The sequence below is a fragment of the Lutra lutra genome, chromosome 1, assembly GCF_902655055.1.
Source record: "Lutra lutra chromosome 1, mLutLut1.2, whole genome shotgun sequence".
Lineage (NCBI taxonomy): Eukaryota > Metazoa > Chordata > Mammalia > Carnivora > Mustelidae > Lutra > Lutra lutra.
In genome coordinates, this window is record NC_062278.1 from 222,302,606 (window position 1) to 222,321,111 (window position 18,506).

General features: G+C 61.6%; 1 protein-coding gene across 1 annotated transcript; it reads left to right on the top strand.

Annotated features, from left to right (window-relative positions):
* The first annotated feature begins 487 nt into the window (after positions 1-487).
* Positions 488-9,106, top strand: ABHD17A (abhydrolase domain containing 17A, depalmitoylase). Its single transcript, XM_047710930.1, has 5 exons — positions 488-647; positions 4,030-4,566; positions 5,811-6,005; positions 8,334-8,513; positions 8,613-9,106. Exons 2-5 carry the CDS (start codon positions 4,235-4,237, stop codon positions 8,836-8,838), a joined length of 933 nt encoding a protein of 310 aa, XP_047566886.1. The 5' UTR covers positions 488-647; positions 4,030-4,234; the 3' UTR covers positions 8,839-9,106.
* The last annotated feature ends 9,400 nt before the right edge of the window (positions 9,107-18,506 follow it).

Below are 18,506 nucleotides of genomic sequence, written 5' to 3' on the forward strand. Positions count from 1 at the left end.
CCCTGCACTCGCATGACCTTGCCTCCCTCCTCATTCGGTCAGGGCCCCGTTCTGAGAAAATTTTGTTCTTTTTCGATAGCGCAAGAACATTTTTATCCCAACGACGGAGCTTTATGGCGCCTCTGTAAATTCTGCTTCCGCAGCGAGTGCCCCGCTCGCCTCTCCCCAGCCCTGGCCCTGGAATGAGCGAAAGAACGAATGAATGGCTAGGTCTCTGCGGAAAACCGCGGCGGCAACCCCGGGCTCGGCCCCCCGCACGCCGCCACGCCCGCCCACGGGAGCCTGCCCCGCCCACCCCGCCATGCCCCGCCCCACCAGCGAGTCAGCTCCTCCCCCAATCCCGGCTCCGCCAACCACGATCCGGCCCCCTCCCACCCCGTGCCGCCCCCGCCCCAACTCCGCCCCCTGGCCCCCGGAAACACGCTGCGCCAGCGCCTGTCCGCAGCCCCTGGGCCCCCGCGCGCGTATCGCGTCACTTCCGGGGCGGCGGCGGGATCGAGGCTCATTTCCGCCCGTGGGGGTGCGGCGGCGGCGGCGGCGGCGGCGCAGGAGGCTGGGCCGGGGCGCCGAGGGACCGACGGACGCACGGGCGGGCGGCCGGGAGCCATGGAGCGCGGCCCCGGGGCCGGGGGGCGCGGGCCACGGCGGTGAGTGCCGAGCAGGGGCGAACGCGGCGGCGCGGGGCGACCGCAGTGCCGCCCGTGGCCGTTTGGGGAGCGGGGCCTGCCCGCGAGGCCGGGACAGCCAGGTGGGACGTCCCCGACCCCTCACTCCCGGGGAGGCCGCGGGCCGGTCTGTGGGACCCGCGGGCCGGGCCGGGCGTCGCGGGCCAGCGTTCCGACCCCGGCAGAGCTCTGCCGCCGGCCGCCAGCCGCCGACCACCGCCCGACCCCGCAGCCCGACCCAGGGCCCATCGCAGCAGCCCGCGGCGGCGCCCTGCTTTCTGAACGTCTCCCGAGCCCCTTCGCCTGCCCCTTCGCAGGCGTCTTCCGGCCGCCTGGAGCACCCGGGTGGCCTTCCCGTCCTCCGCTTGCCGCCAGGGAACACACCGCAGCCCCGCACCCTGGGTCGGTGCTCGGCCCAGGACTCCTCCGGGATGGAGAGCTAACTCTGTCGCAGGGCTCACAGGCTCCGTCCGACCCAACCCTGGCGCCCCCCAGGACCCCTCTGGTCGCCTCTTCGGACCGGTGTCCACTCAGGCGGGAGACCTGCAGCTCTTGGGACCCGCCCTCACCGCTGGGGTTTTGCGCAGCCCTGTTCCCTCTCACCCAGCCGCTCAGTCTGCCCTTTCAGACGCACCTTCTTCCGGGCGGCTTTCCCGCCCCGACTGGCCGGGCCAGGTGCCGTCAGCGTCGCGCCTATGTAGGTCATCGTAGATGCTGCAGTTGCTGGGTTCCTTGTGGGTCCTCAGAACACCAGCCGCCCGCCGGGCCTGGCAGGGGCGGGGCCGGCGGCAGAGTGCTCAGTGGTGCACCTGTAGACGAGCTGCAGGGGCCAGGGGCCTGGTCCAGTGAGTGAAGCAGTGGGTGTGCACCACCGGGAGCGGAGGCCCCGCTCTCAGGACTTACTCGGTGACGCTCATAAGTGGTGCGCGGGAGGTCCCAGGTATGCGGGGCCCAAGAAGAGACTGTCCTACCTCCCTGTCAAGCCTGGCAGACCCCGCAGCTTCCCCCTTTTATCTTCATCTCCTGTCACTCGCCCAGTCGTCTGCAGGTGCAGCAGATAGCTGTCCTGCCCTCTGATTGCCCTGGGGGTGTTGGCTAAACCGTAAATACAACTTCTGGTGAGTGCTGTGGAGGCAGACCTGGACTGGCAGAGCGCGGGGCTCCTTGACCTGCTTCGGAAGGCCTCTCCAAGGGCGCTGGAAGGGGGATCCAAAGGGTGGAATGGAAAAGGGGCAAGGACCATCTAGTGAGATTGGGGGAGGGGGTTCCTGGCAGGGCAACCGCACGGACTCTGGCTTGTCTGGGGAGAGCCCGGGGAGTGGGGAACACGGTGAGGGAGGCTGCAGGGGTCAGCCTGTGGCCAGCTGTTCCAGAGATTGGATTTCTATCCTGAAAGTAGGGGAAGGTCAGGGGCCTCCAGAGAAGTGGTGTGCTTGGGTGTGTGCTGGGAGAGCGCTGGGCTGCTGGGGAGAGTGGTGTGGGGGTGGGGGACAAGCATCCGGCAGGGCAGCGCAGCAGCCCGCGCGTGAGAGGTGGCGGCATGTGGACCAGGTGTTGGCTGGAGGAAGACCCATCAGACCCCAGTGGAGGGAGGAGTCAAGGATGACACCCGTGTTTCTGGCGTGGGCAGCGGGTGAATGAAGGTGTGCCCCTTCATTTCCTTAGTGGCCGGCGGGCTCCTGCTTGCCCACCTGGCTCTCACCCAGGCCTTCCTCTCGACACCGATCTTCACTGAGCCGTGCGCGGTCCGGCTCAGCTCTTCCTCCCCGCCCAGTGCAGTGGCCGTGTTTGGGTCTGGATCTCCGAGAATATATCGAAGCAGACGGCTTGGTGGACTGGCTGACATCTGGGGACAGATCATTCCTTTTTGGGCAAAGGGAGGGCATCCTATGCTCTGTCGCGTGTCTGTCAGCATCCCTAGCATCCCTGGCCTCCCCCATTCAGTGCCCGGAGCACCCTTCCCGCGTTGTCACAACCCAGAATGTTTCTCCCTGTTGGCTAGTGTCCTGGGGCAAACTCTCCTCATCTGGGAGCGAGAACCACAGAGCCCTGCTTCTGAAACGCACTCGCACGTGCGGGGCGCGGCCTGCCCGGGAGTTCTGCTAGTTCAGGGCCGCCGTGGCTTTCCCAGCTACCGCCCACTGCTCCCGTGTGCCGCGAATCTGGGCAGTCTTCAGCTCGTGGTGGCAGGTCACACAGGTCTGTGGGGAGCAGGTGTGTCTGAGGGCCGGGGCCTGCTCTGAGTCTGTGTGTCCCAAGTGCCAGCGCCCCAGAACGGCACGCTCCGGGGTGCTCTGCCACTACGGCGGCCTCATGAGTGCCTCTCTCTCCGTCCCAGTCTGGAGGGAAAGGCCTACTGGGCGGTGAGGTCTTCCTCGAGCCTCTGGGTTTCTTCCCGTGCCTGCATTGGCGACTCCGTGTGGGACTATCTGCTCACGCGGCGAAGCTGAAGTCTGTACCTCGCGTGGCGGGTGTCTCTGCTCCCCCCACCCCCGGTCTGCTACCTAGTTCTCTCCTTTACTCCCCCTGGGAGCTGAGAGGCGTGTTTGCTGGTCAGCAAGGGCACAGAGGCCCAGGGGGGTGGGGTGGGGGGAGAGCCTTGCCTGAGGCCACATAGCCCTATGCTGCCAGAGCTGGGCTGGTAGTGCCTGAGCTGGACTCCTTCAGGCCCCAGGGCCCCTCCTCCCAGCCTGGCCCCAGCACGGGGAGAGCCATTGTCCCAGCTCAGCCTTTGGATGTATCCTGCTTTTGTTATCAGAGCCTTTGTTTGTTGTATGTCCCTTGCCTCTGGACAGTGCAGGCCTGCCCCCGGGGCCTGGCCCTCTGGAGCCCACTCCCAGGGTGCTCCAGGCTGCAGGCTGTCCTCACCTTGGCCGCCTTGTGTAACCGGGGGGTGGCAGAGGAGTCCTTGAGAGCACAGAGGTGGGCTAGGGGGAGAGTCTGGGCCGGCTGTGGGGATAGAGGCGTAGGGAGGGTGACAGCGTATGTGTGGACCCAGAGCAGGGGCTGTGTGGGGACAGCTGGGGTAAGCCAGGGCTCTGACGGCCCAGCACCGCTTGCAGGCCGACCCTGGGCTGACAGGTGGGGACTCACATGGCGAGCTCTGGCAGCTGGACTCTGAGGAAGGTTGTAGCCGGCGCTGGTCTCGTCAGCTTTGGGTCCCACCAAGCCCCCTAGGAGGTACCTGGTCCCTGTGGAGGACGAGCTGGGCCCCCAGGCCCCTGGGGTGGAGGGTGGAGCAGTCTGGGCAGAAGAGGGTGGACTGGACTGGGAGGAAGCCAAGAGGCTTGGTATGGATAAGACTGGGTCACGCGCCTCCCAGTGCAACCCTGAGGGAACCCCATTTCTCACTTCTCCCTTGCAGGGTTTCCCTCTGCACGACATGGAGATGCAAGTCTGCGAGGCTCCCAGGGGCTCGGCTTGGACCACGATGGGGCTGGGCTGCGGCATCCTAAGGGGGCTCTCATCTGGGGCGGTGGCCGGGGGTTGCCCTCCCCCCTGCCCGCGTCTCAGAGCACCCCCACCCCTCCCCTGCCACGCGAGGCCCACCCTGGGGCCCGGCGCCCGCCATGAACGGCCTGTCAGTGAGCGAGCTCTGCTGCCTCTTCTGCTGCCCGCCCTGCCCTGGCCGCATCGCTGCCAAGCTGGCCTTCCTGCCGCCAGAGCCCACCTACTCGCTGGCGCCCGAGCCCGAGCCAGGGCCTGCTGGAGCAGGGGCTGCCCCTTCGGGGACCCTGCGGGCCTCTGCCGGCACCCCTGGGCGCTGGAAGCTCCACCTGATGGAGCGTGCTGATTTCCAGTACGGACAGCGTGAGCTGGACACCATCGAGGTCTTCCTGACCAAGAGCAGCCGGGGCAGCCGCATCTCCTGCATGTACGTGCGCTGCGTGCCCGGTGCCAGGTGAGCCTCGCGGTCGCCATGTGCTCCGGGGTCTGGTGCCGCCTTGGGGGTCAGGGAAGCAGCTGGCGAGGGGGACCTGGAGGCTCCTGGTGCAGGATGTGCTCTGTCCTCGGGCCTCTCGTTTCCTGCGGGGGGTTGTGCCGCACGGCCAGAGCCCAGGTGAGAGCCTGTCTGGCGGGGCAGGCGCCCTGGGAACGCTCTTGCCAGAAGGGTGGCCGCTGACCTCACTGAGGGCAGGCCTCTCTCCACCCATGGCCACCGGGACCGTCACGCCAGCCGTCCTTCCGGGTGCAGCCCCTGTCTTGCAGATGAGTGGTCCGAGGCCCAGGGAGGCGGTTCTGAGTGACCGTGTCACCTCCTCGACCAGGGGCTGCCTGCTTCAGGGTCTCAGTGCACCCCTGCTCTGGGAAGGGCTCCTGGGGGCTGGGTCCTCAGGGAGGCCTTGGCATTTGCTTTGGGGCCAGGGTACGCGGAGCCTGGCAGGTGGCTCTGGCCAGGTTTGACTCCTCATTCCCAGGGTGTTCTTGGGGCCTGGAAGTGCAGCTCTTCCGGGAGTACATAGTGGGAAAGAGGTGGGGCCTTCTAGGAGTTTCTGCCTTTAGGGCAGGCAGGGTTCTGACTCCCGATCTGAGTTCAAAGGGCAAGTGTTTACCTTTGAGCTAGGCTGGGGGCCAGGGGTGCTGGAGGAAGAAGACTTGAGTCCACTGGCCAGGAGCCAGCCTGTCGGTGACCTGGGGCAGGCCCTGCTCTGCCAGCAGCCTCGCAGGGCGGAAATGAGTGCTGGGGTCACGTTCTGTGGGAGTGGGGAGAGGTGCTGAGAGTAGGGATCGGCTTTATTCCTATGTGGGGGCCAGGGCGGGTGCCAGCTGCCGGGAGGAGAAGCCGCTTTCTCACTCTCCGGACAGGTCTAGGCAGCGTGCGTCTGTGCGTGCCGTCCTCGGGCTATGGAAGGCCTCTAAAAAGGAGGGATTCCGCAGAGAGACAGCCACCGCCCAGAGGGAGGACACGCAGCAGTCACTGTGCCTGCTGGGCCTGTGCCGAGACTGTGATTGGTGGTCCCCGCGGTTCCCTTGCACAGAGGGCACATCTGCGGCCCTGCCGGCTGTCCCCTGCCCAAGACCACAGAGCCAGGAGGAGCTGGAAGGGGCGGCCTGCCTCCCTCATTGACGCTCTCGTCTGTGGTGGAAGAGGGGTGTGTCCTGTCCCTTCCCCTCCAACCCACCCGGCCCCCCTCCCCGCCGCAGGTACACGGTTCTCTTCTCACACGGCAACGCGGTGGACCTGGGCCAGATGAGCAGCTTCTACATTGGCCTGGGCACGCGCATCAGCTGCAACGTGTTCTCCTACGACTACTCGGGCTACGGCGCCAGCTCGGGCAAGCCCTCCGAGAAGAATCTGTACGCGGACATCGATGCCGCCTGGCAGGCGCTGCGCACGCGGTGAGCTTCGTGCTGGGCCGGGGTGGCTGCCTGGGGACTTGGGCCTGGCAGGGGCCCTCATGAGATGGAGCCGTCCGCGGCCACGCTGGGCGGCAGGGCGAGGCCTGACCTGTGTCCCCGTGGTGTGACAGGCAGGCTTGACGTGCGGGGCGGTGGGGTGGGCGCTCCTCTCCTCCTGGGATGCCCTTGCCCGGAGGGGGTGTGGATGGGCTGGGGGTGTCCCTGGGGGAGTGGAGGCTCCGCCCACAGGGCGTGGCTGGGGGGCGGCCTGGGAGGACGCCTGCAGGCTGCACAAGGACTCTGGAGAGTCTGGCCGCCCAGGGAGATGTGGTTTTCGGGGTAGAGTGGGGCTGTTTTGTTATGTTCTCAGGGCTGGCCCATGAGGCATGAGTGGCCATTGGCTGTGGTCTCCTCTTGGGGGTAGGGCTCCTCTGGACCTGGAGGGTTCTGGAAGGTTCTAGAGGGTTCTGTCAGCTTGGTGTCTAGCACAGCCCCAGGGGCCAGTGGGAGGGTAGCAGGCAGAGGCTAGGTCCTCCCTGGGTGTGGGCCCCCAGCTCGAACCTGTGTGCTTGCCTCAGGGCCACACCTCCGTCCCTGGAGCCCCACCATGCTGTTCATCCAGCTCCTGGGCAGCCCCCTTCCCACTTACTTACCTGGTGTCTGAGAATCCAAAAAATCCTGCCGAAGGAGGCCGCCCTGACTACCTCTGGTCCTCCTGGAGGCGCTGCCCTGCCTATTGCCTCCTCGGGGCTCCCCATCTCAGTCCTGTCGGCCCCCCCTGCACTCCCCCTTCCCGCAGGGACCAAAGTCAGCCTGCCCTGGGGAGGTTGGGGACCCTGGTTGCCGAAGTGATGCACCAGGCAGTCTGGGCTGCAGGCCCCAGGAGTGGGGTCCCCTGGTACCACCCTGGCACAGGGGACCCATCCTGGGTGGCACGGTGCAGGGACGTGCTGCCCTCGGCTTCCTCAGCCCTTCCTGCTGCGGTTCCTGCTGGCTGGGTGGGGGCTGGCAGATCACGGCCTGCTCTGCGGCGAGGGCTCTGAGCCGTGTCCGTCCCACCGTCCGTCCTGCTGCTGGCACTGTCCTCAGAGATCCAATTCCTCAGGGAAAGAGTCAGCGGGAGGGCAGGAGGCTCGACTCTGGTGGTGACCAGGGGCCTGGGAGGGCTCTGGAAGACCCGTCACTGCACCTCCGCCTGTCGTGTTTTTCAGCGGACGGTGTCCGAGGGTTGGGACTGGACTGCTGCTCAGGGCGGTGGTGCCTTCCGTGGTGCGGGGAGCTGGCTTCAGAGCGGCGGTCAGGGTGGTGGGCCGAAGGCCAGATGGGGTCCCTGAAGCCCGGGGCCAGGCAGCTGTGACCTGGAGTGCTGCCTCCCAGGACAGAGACAGATGGGGGGGCCCCTGGGTAGACAGGTAGAGTCTTGCCATTTGGGGGGTTACATAGGTGAGATGCAGAGGGGCGTTCCCTTGGGGTATCAGGGTCCAGGTCTGTGGGAGAATCATGGAGGCCTCTTCCCCGGGGAGGGTGGTTGGTGGGTCCCCATGCAGATGGGAATGGGCGCTTGGAGGCTGTGGAGCTGGCTTGAGGCCCGGTCAGCTGTGCTGGGGGTAGGATGGGGTGCTAGGGGAGTTATTGGGGGGAGTGGGTACAGGGTAGGGGGAAGGGCTGGGACCCAGATGCAGGATGTGGTGCCCACCTCCACGCAGGAGCCGCCACTCCCGCTCGTCTGGGTTGTACTGAGCCCCTAACTGGGCAGCACAGTGAGGGGCTGGAGACTGGCTGGTGAAATCAGGATACACAGCTACCACGATTCCTCCTGGCGAAGGGCATAGATGGGTGAGGGATGGTGGGAGGAAGACAGGTCCCTTGCCTGTGCTCTCAGGAACTGGGTGTGTCCCTGGTCAAGTTGGGGGGGGGGTGTTGGGGTTTGGTGCAGGGGGGTGGGGGGAGCAGGAGAGGCCTCAGCGCCTGCCCTGTCCCCCCCGAACCCCAAGCATGGCGTGTGGGCCCTCACCAGGGGCACCCCACACCTGTGATCCAGGTTGATGCTGTTGCTGAAACAGGGTTAGTGCTGGGCGGGGCTGCAGCTGCGCCAGCCATCTGCGCATCTGCCCAGGCCCTGCCTCCTTACTGAGTGCACTTGTTTGCTGTTGAGAGACAATGCCGGGGAGTAGGGGGAATTGTCTCTGCGTCCAACCCCCTTGCCCAGAGCCACGCAGGGAGAATGGGGGGCTGCCCTGGGAGGGCAGGGTGGAGGAGGGGGGATGTGCTGCTTGCTGTGGCTGCTGCTGGCTGTGGCTGATCCTGCCGCCCGCCCCTCCCTGCCAGGTACGGCATCAGCCCGGACAGCATCGTTCTGTATGGGCAGAGCATCGGCACGGTGCCCACCGTGGACCTGGCCTCCCGCTACGAGTGCGCTGCCGTGGTGCTGCACTCGCCGCTCACCTCGGGCATGCGCGTTGCCTTCCCTGACACCAAGAAGACCTACTGCTTCGATGCATTCCCCAAGTGAGAGGGGGGATGGGGATGGCGGCAGGGTGGGGATCAGGGGAGGGGCTTCCGCGGGGCGGGGCGCTGCTCAGAGCCTGGCGGTGCCCTCCCCTACAGCATCGAGAAGGTGTCCAAGATCACGTCACCGGTGCTCATCATCCACGGCACAGAGGACGAAGTAATCGACTTCTCCCATGGGCTGGCGCTCTATGAGCGCTGCCCCAAGGCCGTGGAGCCGCTGTGGGTGGAGGGCGCTGGGCACAACGACATCGAGCTCTACAGCCAGTACTTGGAGCGCCTGCGCCGCTTCATCTCCCAGGAGCTGCCCAGCCAGCGTGTGTAGCCGGGCCCTGAGCGGAGCCGGGACTTCAGCAATAAGGCAGCGCCTGGACCTCACCCCCGCCCTGGCCCGGGGGCTGCATGTGAACCCCCCCTTCCCCCGGGCACCCCAGTCCTCCGAGACAGCTGGGGGTCGGGCGTCGGGGGCCGGGCGGGGACCTGCCCCAGCCCAGGGGCCGTGGACGATGTACAGGCGCGGAGCTACGCTCTCCTTTCCTTTTGGAAGCAAAAAGAAGGAAAAACGTGAAAACAAATTAAAGACTTAAAATTTTTGGGTTCCTCTTCCTTTGTGGCTCATGCATGCCTTTCAGGGCCCAGTGAGTGGAACAAATGCAGGGGTCTGGTCAATGTCCTTGTGGAAGAGGAGGTGGGTTTGGGTCCCATCCAGAGTCCCACCCCTCGAGGCTAATGGTTGGGTGGTGATGGAGGGGGAGGGAGCATGCGGCCCCAGGTGCCTGAGGGCCTGTGCCTCCTGGGAGGGTGGTGGTCCGCTCCCATGTGGTAAATAAGGACGCGAGGTCTGGGAGGTGCTGTCCCGCCCGTCCTCACCCCCATCCCCTGCACGGAGAGCCAGGAGAGCCCACCATGACCCTGGCAGCTCCAGAGGCCCAGCGGGATACCCCCAGGAAAGGGAGCAGGGACTGGGATGGGGGAGCACTTGCGTCTTGGGGCCATCAGAGCTTGTCCTCCCGGGGTGCCATTGAAAGCAGGGCTGAGCCAGGGTCTCCCTGGACCTCACCACCATCCCCTGGGGGGTCCTCTGCGCCTCCCCAGAGCGAGAACGGTCCCTGGCGACTCAGCCCGCGTGGCGTTGGCGGGGCCCAGAGTTCATTCCACCTCCCCAGTCCGAGGCTTACTGGGTTCCGCGGCCCCTTTAAGGGCGGGGCGGTGCTTCGTCCTGGGGGCGGGGATGGCGCCGTGGGGGCGCGGCCGGGGCGGAAGCGGAAGTGGCGGTACCGCGCGCCGAGGCGGCTGCTGCGGCGGCCCGCGGGACCCGGGAGGAGGGGTAAGTGGCCGCCGCTCGCGCCCCGCAGCCCTCCCGGCGCCCGCTCCTTTGCGCGCCCCGACCTCCCCGCCCGCAGTACGGGCTGCCGTGGGGCGGGTCCGCACGGACGTCGGCGTCGGAGTGGACGCAGAGCCGGGGTCGCGGCGGGGACTCGGGCCGGGGTGCTCGGGGGCCTGCGTGCTCGCCACGTGTCCGGGGAGCGGGCCACGTGTCCGTGCCGCCCTGTCACAGTGACGGGGCGGGGGCGCGCGCGAGGATTCCCTTCCTTCGAGGCCTGCTGTTTGGACTCAGCGCGCCCCCGGGCCCAGGGGTCCCGCCCTGCCCTTCTGACGTGGCAGTGCCCTTGCCTGGGGAGGGGCCGAGGCGCGGGCGGCTGGTGCCCCGTCCCTCCCAGGCCCCACGGGTCCCGCTTGCCGGGCGTTCAGGGCCGTTTCTGATACGACCCGACGCTAAGGAGCAGCACTGGACACGAGATGCGTACTCCGGAGAGACTGCCTGTGGTCCTAAGGCCCACCTGCTCTGCCCGCCACAGGGCCTTTGCATGCCAGAGGTCGGTCGTTGTTGCTGACATGCACTGCGTCCTGGCCTAGTGCAGATGACCCTGGCGTGTCTGGTGTTTCTCAACAGGCCTGACTTTCTCTGTCTGCTGCTACAGTGTTTCTTCCCTGAAGCACACCCCACCCCCTCCCCGCTGCCCTTGGACCCCATCCGAGGGCAGGTTCCCCAGGAGCCGGAGTTCCACAAATCCAGTAAGCTGAAAACAACCTGTTTAGAATTGGAACAGAAATGTTCTTGGATACACAGAGTAAAAAATTCGGGAGTTTGGAAGGGCGTTGGGGGAAAACTTGGCATCCCTCCAACCCCTGACCTACAGGGCCTGGCTCCCCTCTCCTGGGCACTTTCTCATGCGTGAAGGAAGAAAGTCTGTGCCTGTGCATCTAATGTGTTGATGCAAAACTTCTCTCCCTTTACATGTAACCCTTTTGGCCAACATAGCTGGGGCGGGGGTGGGTGCTCTCCCTGTCCTGGGCCATTCATTTCAATTGTGTCACCCTATGGTGTTAGTGATGGATTTATTGTTTCCTGTTGGTAGAAATTCCGGTTTTTTCTAGGCTTTTTGTAACAAGCAATGCTAGATTGACTAAGCTTGTACAAGTGTCGTTGTATCCGAGCGGGAACATTTTTGCAGGTCGGCCTGAAGCGACGTTCTTTAGGGCAGGAGTGCTGGGTCAAAGGGCTTTTCACAGGTCTCTGAATGTGTGCACGTAACAGGCCTTATGGGATTGCCTCCCACCAAGCACCGAGGAAGGATGGGCCTGACGCCCATCCCTGATGCTTGCATTTGCACATCTGGTTGGGGTAAAATAGTATTTCATTATAGCTTTACTTACTTGTGTTTCCTAAAGGGAAATGAAACATAGCAATAGTTTTGTCCAATTTATTTATTTATTTTTAAATAAATATGTATGTATTTATTTGACAGAGATCACAAGCAGGCAGAGAGGCAGGCAGAGAGGGAGGGGGAAGCAGGCCTCCCTGCTGAGCAGAGAGCCCGATTCGGGGCTCAATCCCAGGACCCTGGGATCATGACCTGAGTGGAAGGCAGAGGCTTTAACCCACTGAGCCACCCAGGCGCCCCTTGTCCAATTTAATTTTTGCCACTTATATAATCACTTCAAAATGGGAAAAGTCTGTATCTGTTATTAACGTGTACATATGTAAAAGCCGTTTGTATTTCACATTCTTCAGCCATTTTTCCATTGGGTTGTTGGTGTTACTGTTTTCTAGGAGCACTTTACTTATGAAGGAAATTAGCCCATTTCCTGTTAAAATCGTTTCTCCCCCAGTCTATAATTTGTTTTTGACTTGGACTATGTCTTTTTCCTCTGATTTCTAAAAAATTCATATTATTTTTGCTAAGCGTTTAAAATCATTATTATTCATTGATAGTTGTTTTCATGTATGGTTTCTTCATTTTGTGTCATGCTCAGAAATATTTTCTCTAGTCCAATATTATAAAACATTTGATGTGTTTTTCTGGAAATGTAATGGTTTCTTTTTTACATATATATTCAAATTTTTGGTCTAATTTTGCAAAGTGCTTCTGGGAAGGACTGTGGTGGGAGCCCAAACTGCTTTTCCAAATAGGTTTCCCTGACTCCGTTTCCCACAGAAGCCACTCCTGCCCGTCGACAGTCTGTCCTTACCGCATGCTGGGCTCTGAGTGCGAGTGGGTCTGTTTCCAGCCCTTGCATTGTCCCCCCTCACCTGGACGCCACTGTCTTCTTTACTGAATGTGCCAAGACCCCGTGTCCCCTCATTGAAGTCAGACAGAAATTGTCCTGTCAGAATCCACAGCTGAGGACGCCGACATACTTTGTGTGATATTAGTTCTACATGACACTCAGTGACAGAAAGCATTCCAAAAGCGTCACTGCGTGTCCCCCACCCCGGCCCTTGGATAGTCACAGTGCCAGGGGTCACCTGGGTTGAAACCGAGTGCTGGTTGCCCCGATGGTAGCGCCCTCCCATTATATGTAAGGGATAAACTGAGGCAGGCTGCTGTGGACCAAGGGCTCATCAGGCTGACCTGGCCACCAGGCCCTGTGCCCGGAGGATCACCTCTTTCTGGGTGGAGTGCCCCCCCCCCCCCGCCCCCGCCAGGGCTCACCCTCAGCCTCTGGGGTGGGGGTATGACCATGTGCAGCAGTGATGGGGGAAGCCGGTGGTACATTCCAGGATATGCCCCCCCTTCCTTTCTGCTTGGTATGGCCCATGGGCCAGGCTGCCTGGGAGAAGGGCCAACTTTCGGTTCTCCATTTTGTGGATTTTCCACAACACATGTGTTCACACCGGGCAGCAGCGTTCTGCTGCCCAGCAGGCCCATGAGCACCTGCACCCTGGGTAGGGCGCCCCCCGGCTCCCCGTTACTCCTGATCTGCCACAGCTTAGACCCCCGGCTCCCGTGGTCTGGGTGTGTCCCGGTACCCAGAGAGCCCCGGAGACACAGCTGGGCATGGGCCCCTCCCTGGGGGTCAGGCCTGGGGCGGTGAGGATGCTGCTCACCCCGGCGCCATGGAACCCAGACCGGACTTCGCATGGGGCCCCGCACCCAAGGCCAGGCCGTCCACCCTCCTCTCCCTCCCTCTGGGGTCCCAGCTCCCTGTAGACTGAGCTGGTGGGACCCACTCTGCCGCCTCTGCCATCTCCACCTGAACCGCAGGGACCCCCGGATTCTGGAAGAGGCCGGGGTTAGGGTTCTGTTCCGTCCAGCACAGTGGCCGCGGCTGTGCGCAGAGCCCTTGCCCGGCAGGGCCCAGATGTGAGATGGAGCCTCTGGCGGGTGCCGGCCCTGAGGACCCTGAGCTAAGGTGTGGGCGCTCCCGCGGGCCAGGGTCCTGGTCGGGGTGCAGGACCGGCCTGGGAGCTGCGGGACTGCATTGGAGGGGTGCCAAGCAGGCATCAGGGTCCCCTTCCCTTCCATTTCATAGCTCGTATCTCCAGCTCAGTCAATGTTTGCGACAACCCTGGGTCACTGGGTTGCTGTCCCCAGTGTCCCCACTTACAAGGGAAATGGCTCAGGCCAAGTTGCTCCCAGAGAAGAAGTCCTAGTGCCCCAGCCAGGCTTAGGCCCTGGGCTCTCCTGGGGCTCAGTCTCTGGACACGGGGGTGCCCCTGCTGGATAGCGAGCTCTGTGCTGCCGGACCCCCATGCCTGGCACCAGGCCACACACAGACCAGAGCCACCTGTGCAGAACCCATGCTAGTGAGACCAGGGGGGTCAGGGCCTGGCTGCCCTCACTCGGCTCGGAGGGGCTGAGCCAGGACCCTCTGTGTGGTGACCACTGGGCCCAGTGGAGCGCCGCTTGCCCTGTGTGAGAGAGGACGATCTGGCAGAAGGGTCTTCCTCTCCCTGGGCGGGGCGGGTGGAGACCAGGGGAGTGGGGGAGGCTCTGCACCCTGGTCCTCCCATGCGGCCTCCTGCCCTAGCAAGCCACGTGCTGGGGTTCCTTCTTTGTCCCCATTGGAAACCATTCGACGATACACAAGCTGGGGCTGTTTTGGGGTACCTTTTCAGGAATGGCATTGGTGGGTCAAAGGCACCACATCTACAGTTTGATAAGCAAGGGAGGGCACTCGGTGCTGCCTCCAAATGAGCCTGCTAATCCCGTTACTGAACTGGACTCCTGGGTTCCCTCTTCTGTTTGCTCGCTTCTTTGTTTTCAAGGATTTTCTTTCTTCATTTGACAGACAGAGATCACAAGCGGGCAGAGAGAGGGGGGGAAGCAGGCTCCCCACCGAGCAGGGAGCACCCTGGGACCGCGACCTGAGCTGAAGGCAGACGCTTAACCGACCAAGCCACCCAAGTGTCCGCATTTATTTTATTTTTAACTAGGCTCCCCGCCCAGTGTGGAGCCCTACACGGGGCTTGAACTCATGACCCTGAGATCCAGTCTTGAGCTGAGAACAAGAGTCGCACGCTTAACCGACTGAGCCCCCAGGCACCCTTCTTCATGTTTGTTTTAAAACCTCCATCTTGGGACGCCTGGGTGGCTCAGTTGGTTAAGCAGCTGCCTTCAGCTCAGGTCATGATCCCAGCGTCCTGGGATCGAGTCCCGCATCGGGCTCCTTGCTCGTCGGGGAACCTGCTTCTCCCTCTGCCTCTGCCTGCCATTCTGTCTGCCTGTGCTCGCTCTCTCTCCCTCGCTCTCTCTGACAAATAAATAAATAAAATCTTTAAAAAAATAAAATAAAATAAAACCTCCATCTTGTGGGCACTGGGCTGGCTCAGTCGATGGAGCACGAGACTCTTGGTCTCAGGGTTGTGAGTTCGAGCCCTTTATGGGGCACAGAGATGTCTTAAAAAAAAAAAAAAGAAAATTTTCGTCTTGGAGTACTTTGGGGTTTACAGAAAAGCCAGTATAGAGTCTCACGTACCCTCCACCCTGTGCCCCTCGTGTTGATATCTTGTCAGAAGCAAGAAACTCACTTGTGTGTGCTCCCATCAGCTGCCTCCAGACCTTCGTCCGACCTCCTGGGCTCTTCCACTAGGGTCCTTCTCTGTCCTGCAGCTGTGTACCCGTCCTGTCTCCTTACTCTCTCGAAATCTAGGATACTTCTTCAGTTGTACCTTGTTTTTCACGAGCTTGACAGTTTGGGGACTGCTCAGGTATTTTCTAAGAAGTCCCCTAATCTGGGCTGAGGGTTATGGGTTTTGGGGAAAACACAGAGTTCAGAGAGAGTCAAGAGTAGAGTTGTGTCTTGTCATCTCCTATTAAGGGTTCCTGATGCTCCCCAGATGTCCCTCTGAGGTTGACCTTAATCTCGACCACTAGGCTGAGGTAGGGGCTGCCGGGCCTCCCCACAGTCAGATCACTGCCCTCTCCTTCCCTGCTCTGTTCTTTGGAAGGGAGTCTCTGAGTCCAGGCTACACTTGGAGGGGGATTTATTTAGAAAATAATTTTTCGGGCGCCTGGGTGGCTCAGTGGGTTAAAGCCTCTGCTTTCGGCTCAGGTCATGATCCCAGGGTCCTGGGATGGAGCCCCGAATTGGGCTCTCCGCTCAGCAGGGAGCCTGCTTCCCTTCTTCTCTCTCCGCCTACCTCTCTGCCTACTTGTGATCTGTCAAATACAAATAAAACCTTTAAAAAAATAATTTTTCATATAGAAAAGCATAAGAAAGAAAGGATGCATGACCTATAATTACACTGCTTGACACCTGCTGACATTTAAAAAGAACAAAAGGGAGGTGCCTGGCTGGCTCAGTTGTTGAGCGTCTGCCTTTGGCTCAGGTCATGATCCTGGGGTCCTGGGATCAAGCCCTGCTCGGCGGGGGCCCAGCTTCTCCCTCTCCCACTCCCTCTCCTTGTGTTCCCTCTCTAGCTGTGTCTCTCTCTGTCAAACAAATAAAATCTTTTTTTTTTTTTAAAGATTTTATTTATTTGACAGACAGAGATCCCAGTAGACAGAGAGGCAGGCAGAGAAAGGGGGAAGCAGGCTCCCCACCGAGCAGAGAGCCTGATGCGGGGCTCGATCCCACAACCCTGGGGTCATGACCTGAGCCGAAGGCAGAGGCTTTAACCCACTGAACCCCCCAGGCGCCCCTAAAATTTTTAAGATTTTATTTATTTATTTGATAGAGGTTACAAGTAGGCAGAGAGACAGGCAGAGAGAGAGGGAGGAAGCAGGCTCCCTGCTGAGCAGAGAGCCCGATGCAGAGCTTGATCCCAGGACCCTGGGATCATGACCTGAGCCGAAGGCAGAGGCTTTAACCCACTGGGCCACCCAGGTGCACCCCCTAAAAAATTAAAAAAATAAATAAATAAAAAGAACAAAAGAGGGATGCCTGGGGGGCTCAGTTGGTTGAGCCTCCTACTGGATCTCCACTCAGCTCTCAATCTCAGGGTACTGAGTTCAAACCCCACATGGGGTTCCACACTGGGTGTGGACCCTACTTAAAAAAATTTAAAAAATAGGGATGCCTTGGTGGCTCAGTCTGTTAAGCCACTATCTTTGGCTCAGGTCATGATCCAAGAGTCCTGCATCCGGGCTCCCAGCTCAGTGGGGGAGCCTGCTTCGCCCTCTGCCTCTGCCTGCTTGTGCACTCTCTCTCTCTCTGACAAATAAATAAATAAAGAAAATCTTTAAAAAAAATTTTAAAAATAAAAGGAATAAACACGCATGGGTTCAAAAAAAAGTTGAATGGTATACAAAGTACTATTAAAATTATTTTTTTAAAAATTTTTCATTTTATTTATTTGACAGAGATCACAAGGAGGCAGAGAGGCAGGCGGAGGGAGAGGGGAAAGCAGGCTCCCCACCAAGCAGAGAGCCCGACTCGGGACTTGACCCCAGGACCCTGGGATCATGACTAAGCCGAAGTCAGAGGCTTAACCCACTGAGCCAGCCAGACGCCCTATTACTAAAATTATTAAAACCAAATGTAAAGTCTTTTCTGTCTTAAAAAAGATATGGCCGTCCCAGCATGTGTATATGCACGTATATATGTAAACACGCGCGCGCGCGCGCGCGCGCGCACACACACACACACACACACACACTGTAGCCTTGGTTCTGAGCCTGACCTGTTTGGGGCATCTTCCTGGGGGGTACACAGGCCTGGGGCATTCCTGCTGCGCAGGCCTCCGCTTGTTAACTCTCCGCTCACCTGTGCCCCCAGGCCTGCCTCCCCTCCAGGGCCAGTGGCCTCCCCCTGCCCTGCCCTGGTCCAGCAGCCAGGGAGCGCCCTCCTGTACCCGTGAGTGCCATCAGAGCAGGGTAGAGATGGGAAGAGTGAAGGGACTGGCTGCCATGAGTGCTCAGACCGTCTCTGTATTTCCCCCAAACCCTGTGCTGTCTCAGCTTTGCCCGTGTCTCTGGCGTCTGCCAGTCCTGATTTCCTCATCTGTGAAATGGGGGCGACAACTTGAAGGGTCTTAGGGTAACAAAAAGCAGAGGTGAGCACGGAGTCCGATTGCGGTGGGCATCATTGGGCACTGGGGCTTGTGCACACACTGGCTGCTCAGGGTGTGGGAACACACGGCCTCTGGGTGGAACACAGGCCCCGGTCCCGGGACTCCTGCCTGCAGAGTGGCCAGCGTGGCCCCAGACAAAGCCCACGGGTCCGCTGGGAGGCATGTCTTGTGTGGGGCCACGCAGCCTGCTGGGGACTGCCAGGTTGGCAGCCCTGACCTGTCTGCTCACACCTTCTGCCTGTGGGAAGAAGGCACGACCTTGTCGCCCCAGGTCCCTGCAGTGGCCTTGAGTGCTGTTCCCTGCCACGTCTGCTGGAGGCCCCGGTGTGGCTGCATCCCCCCACCCCGCCTTCCTCCATTGGGTGATCCTGTCTACCCACCTATGCCCTTTCCTGACTCCCAGCTGCCCTGCCCTAGACCTTGAGCTCCTTGAGGGCACGTTGCTGGGCGCTCCTCTGGGCACAATAAACATTCCTGGAAACAACAAATGGGTCCTGGCCTCTTTCTTGTCCGGCTGCTTGCCTCGGTGCCTGGTGTCAGCTGGGGTCAGGGGTAGGCTCCAGGGGCGGGCTGCCTGCCTCATCTGAACTTGGGAGAGCTTCTTCTGTGTGACTGGGCAGTGGAGGTGGTGGTGGTGGGGGGGACTGTAGACTGGCCCAGGCGGCTCACCTAAACCTTCAAAGACACGGGGGATGCCGGGCCCACAGGAATGATGACTGCAGTGCTCGCCAGGTGCCCCCTGGATGGTCCTCGGCCCGTCAAAGGGCCGTCCTTCACCTGGGTAGCCTTCAGTCAACACTGTGTCTCCGGCTCTCCCCATACAGCCACGTGCAGGGTGGGGGTGGGGGTGCCGGACGCTCCAGACAGCCGCTTGAGAGGTGGCAGAATGAAGAGTCGAGGATGGGGCCAGGGTCCGGGCCGCAGTCCAAACGCAGGCAGCAGCAGCTGTGCCCCCAGGAGGCCGCTCTGGTCATTGCTGGGCCCCACAGCCAGCCTAGGAAGGGGCGGGGCCGTGGTCGCCGCGGAGAGGGCCACCCTGTTGTCCCACTTCCGAGTGACCCCGGCCTTGGACTGCCGGCTTGGCTGATCCCGGCCGTCGGCGCCCTCCCCATTGAACTACCTGGCCCGGACGTCCTCAGGGCTTCTACAGGCCCCACTCTTCCCAGCCCCAATCCCAAGGATCCCGGCCCAGC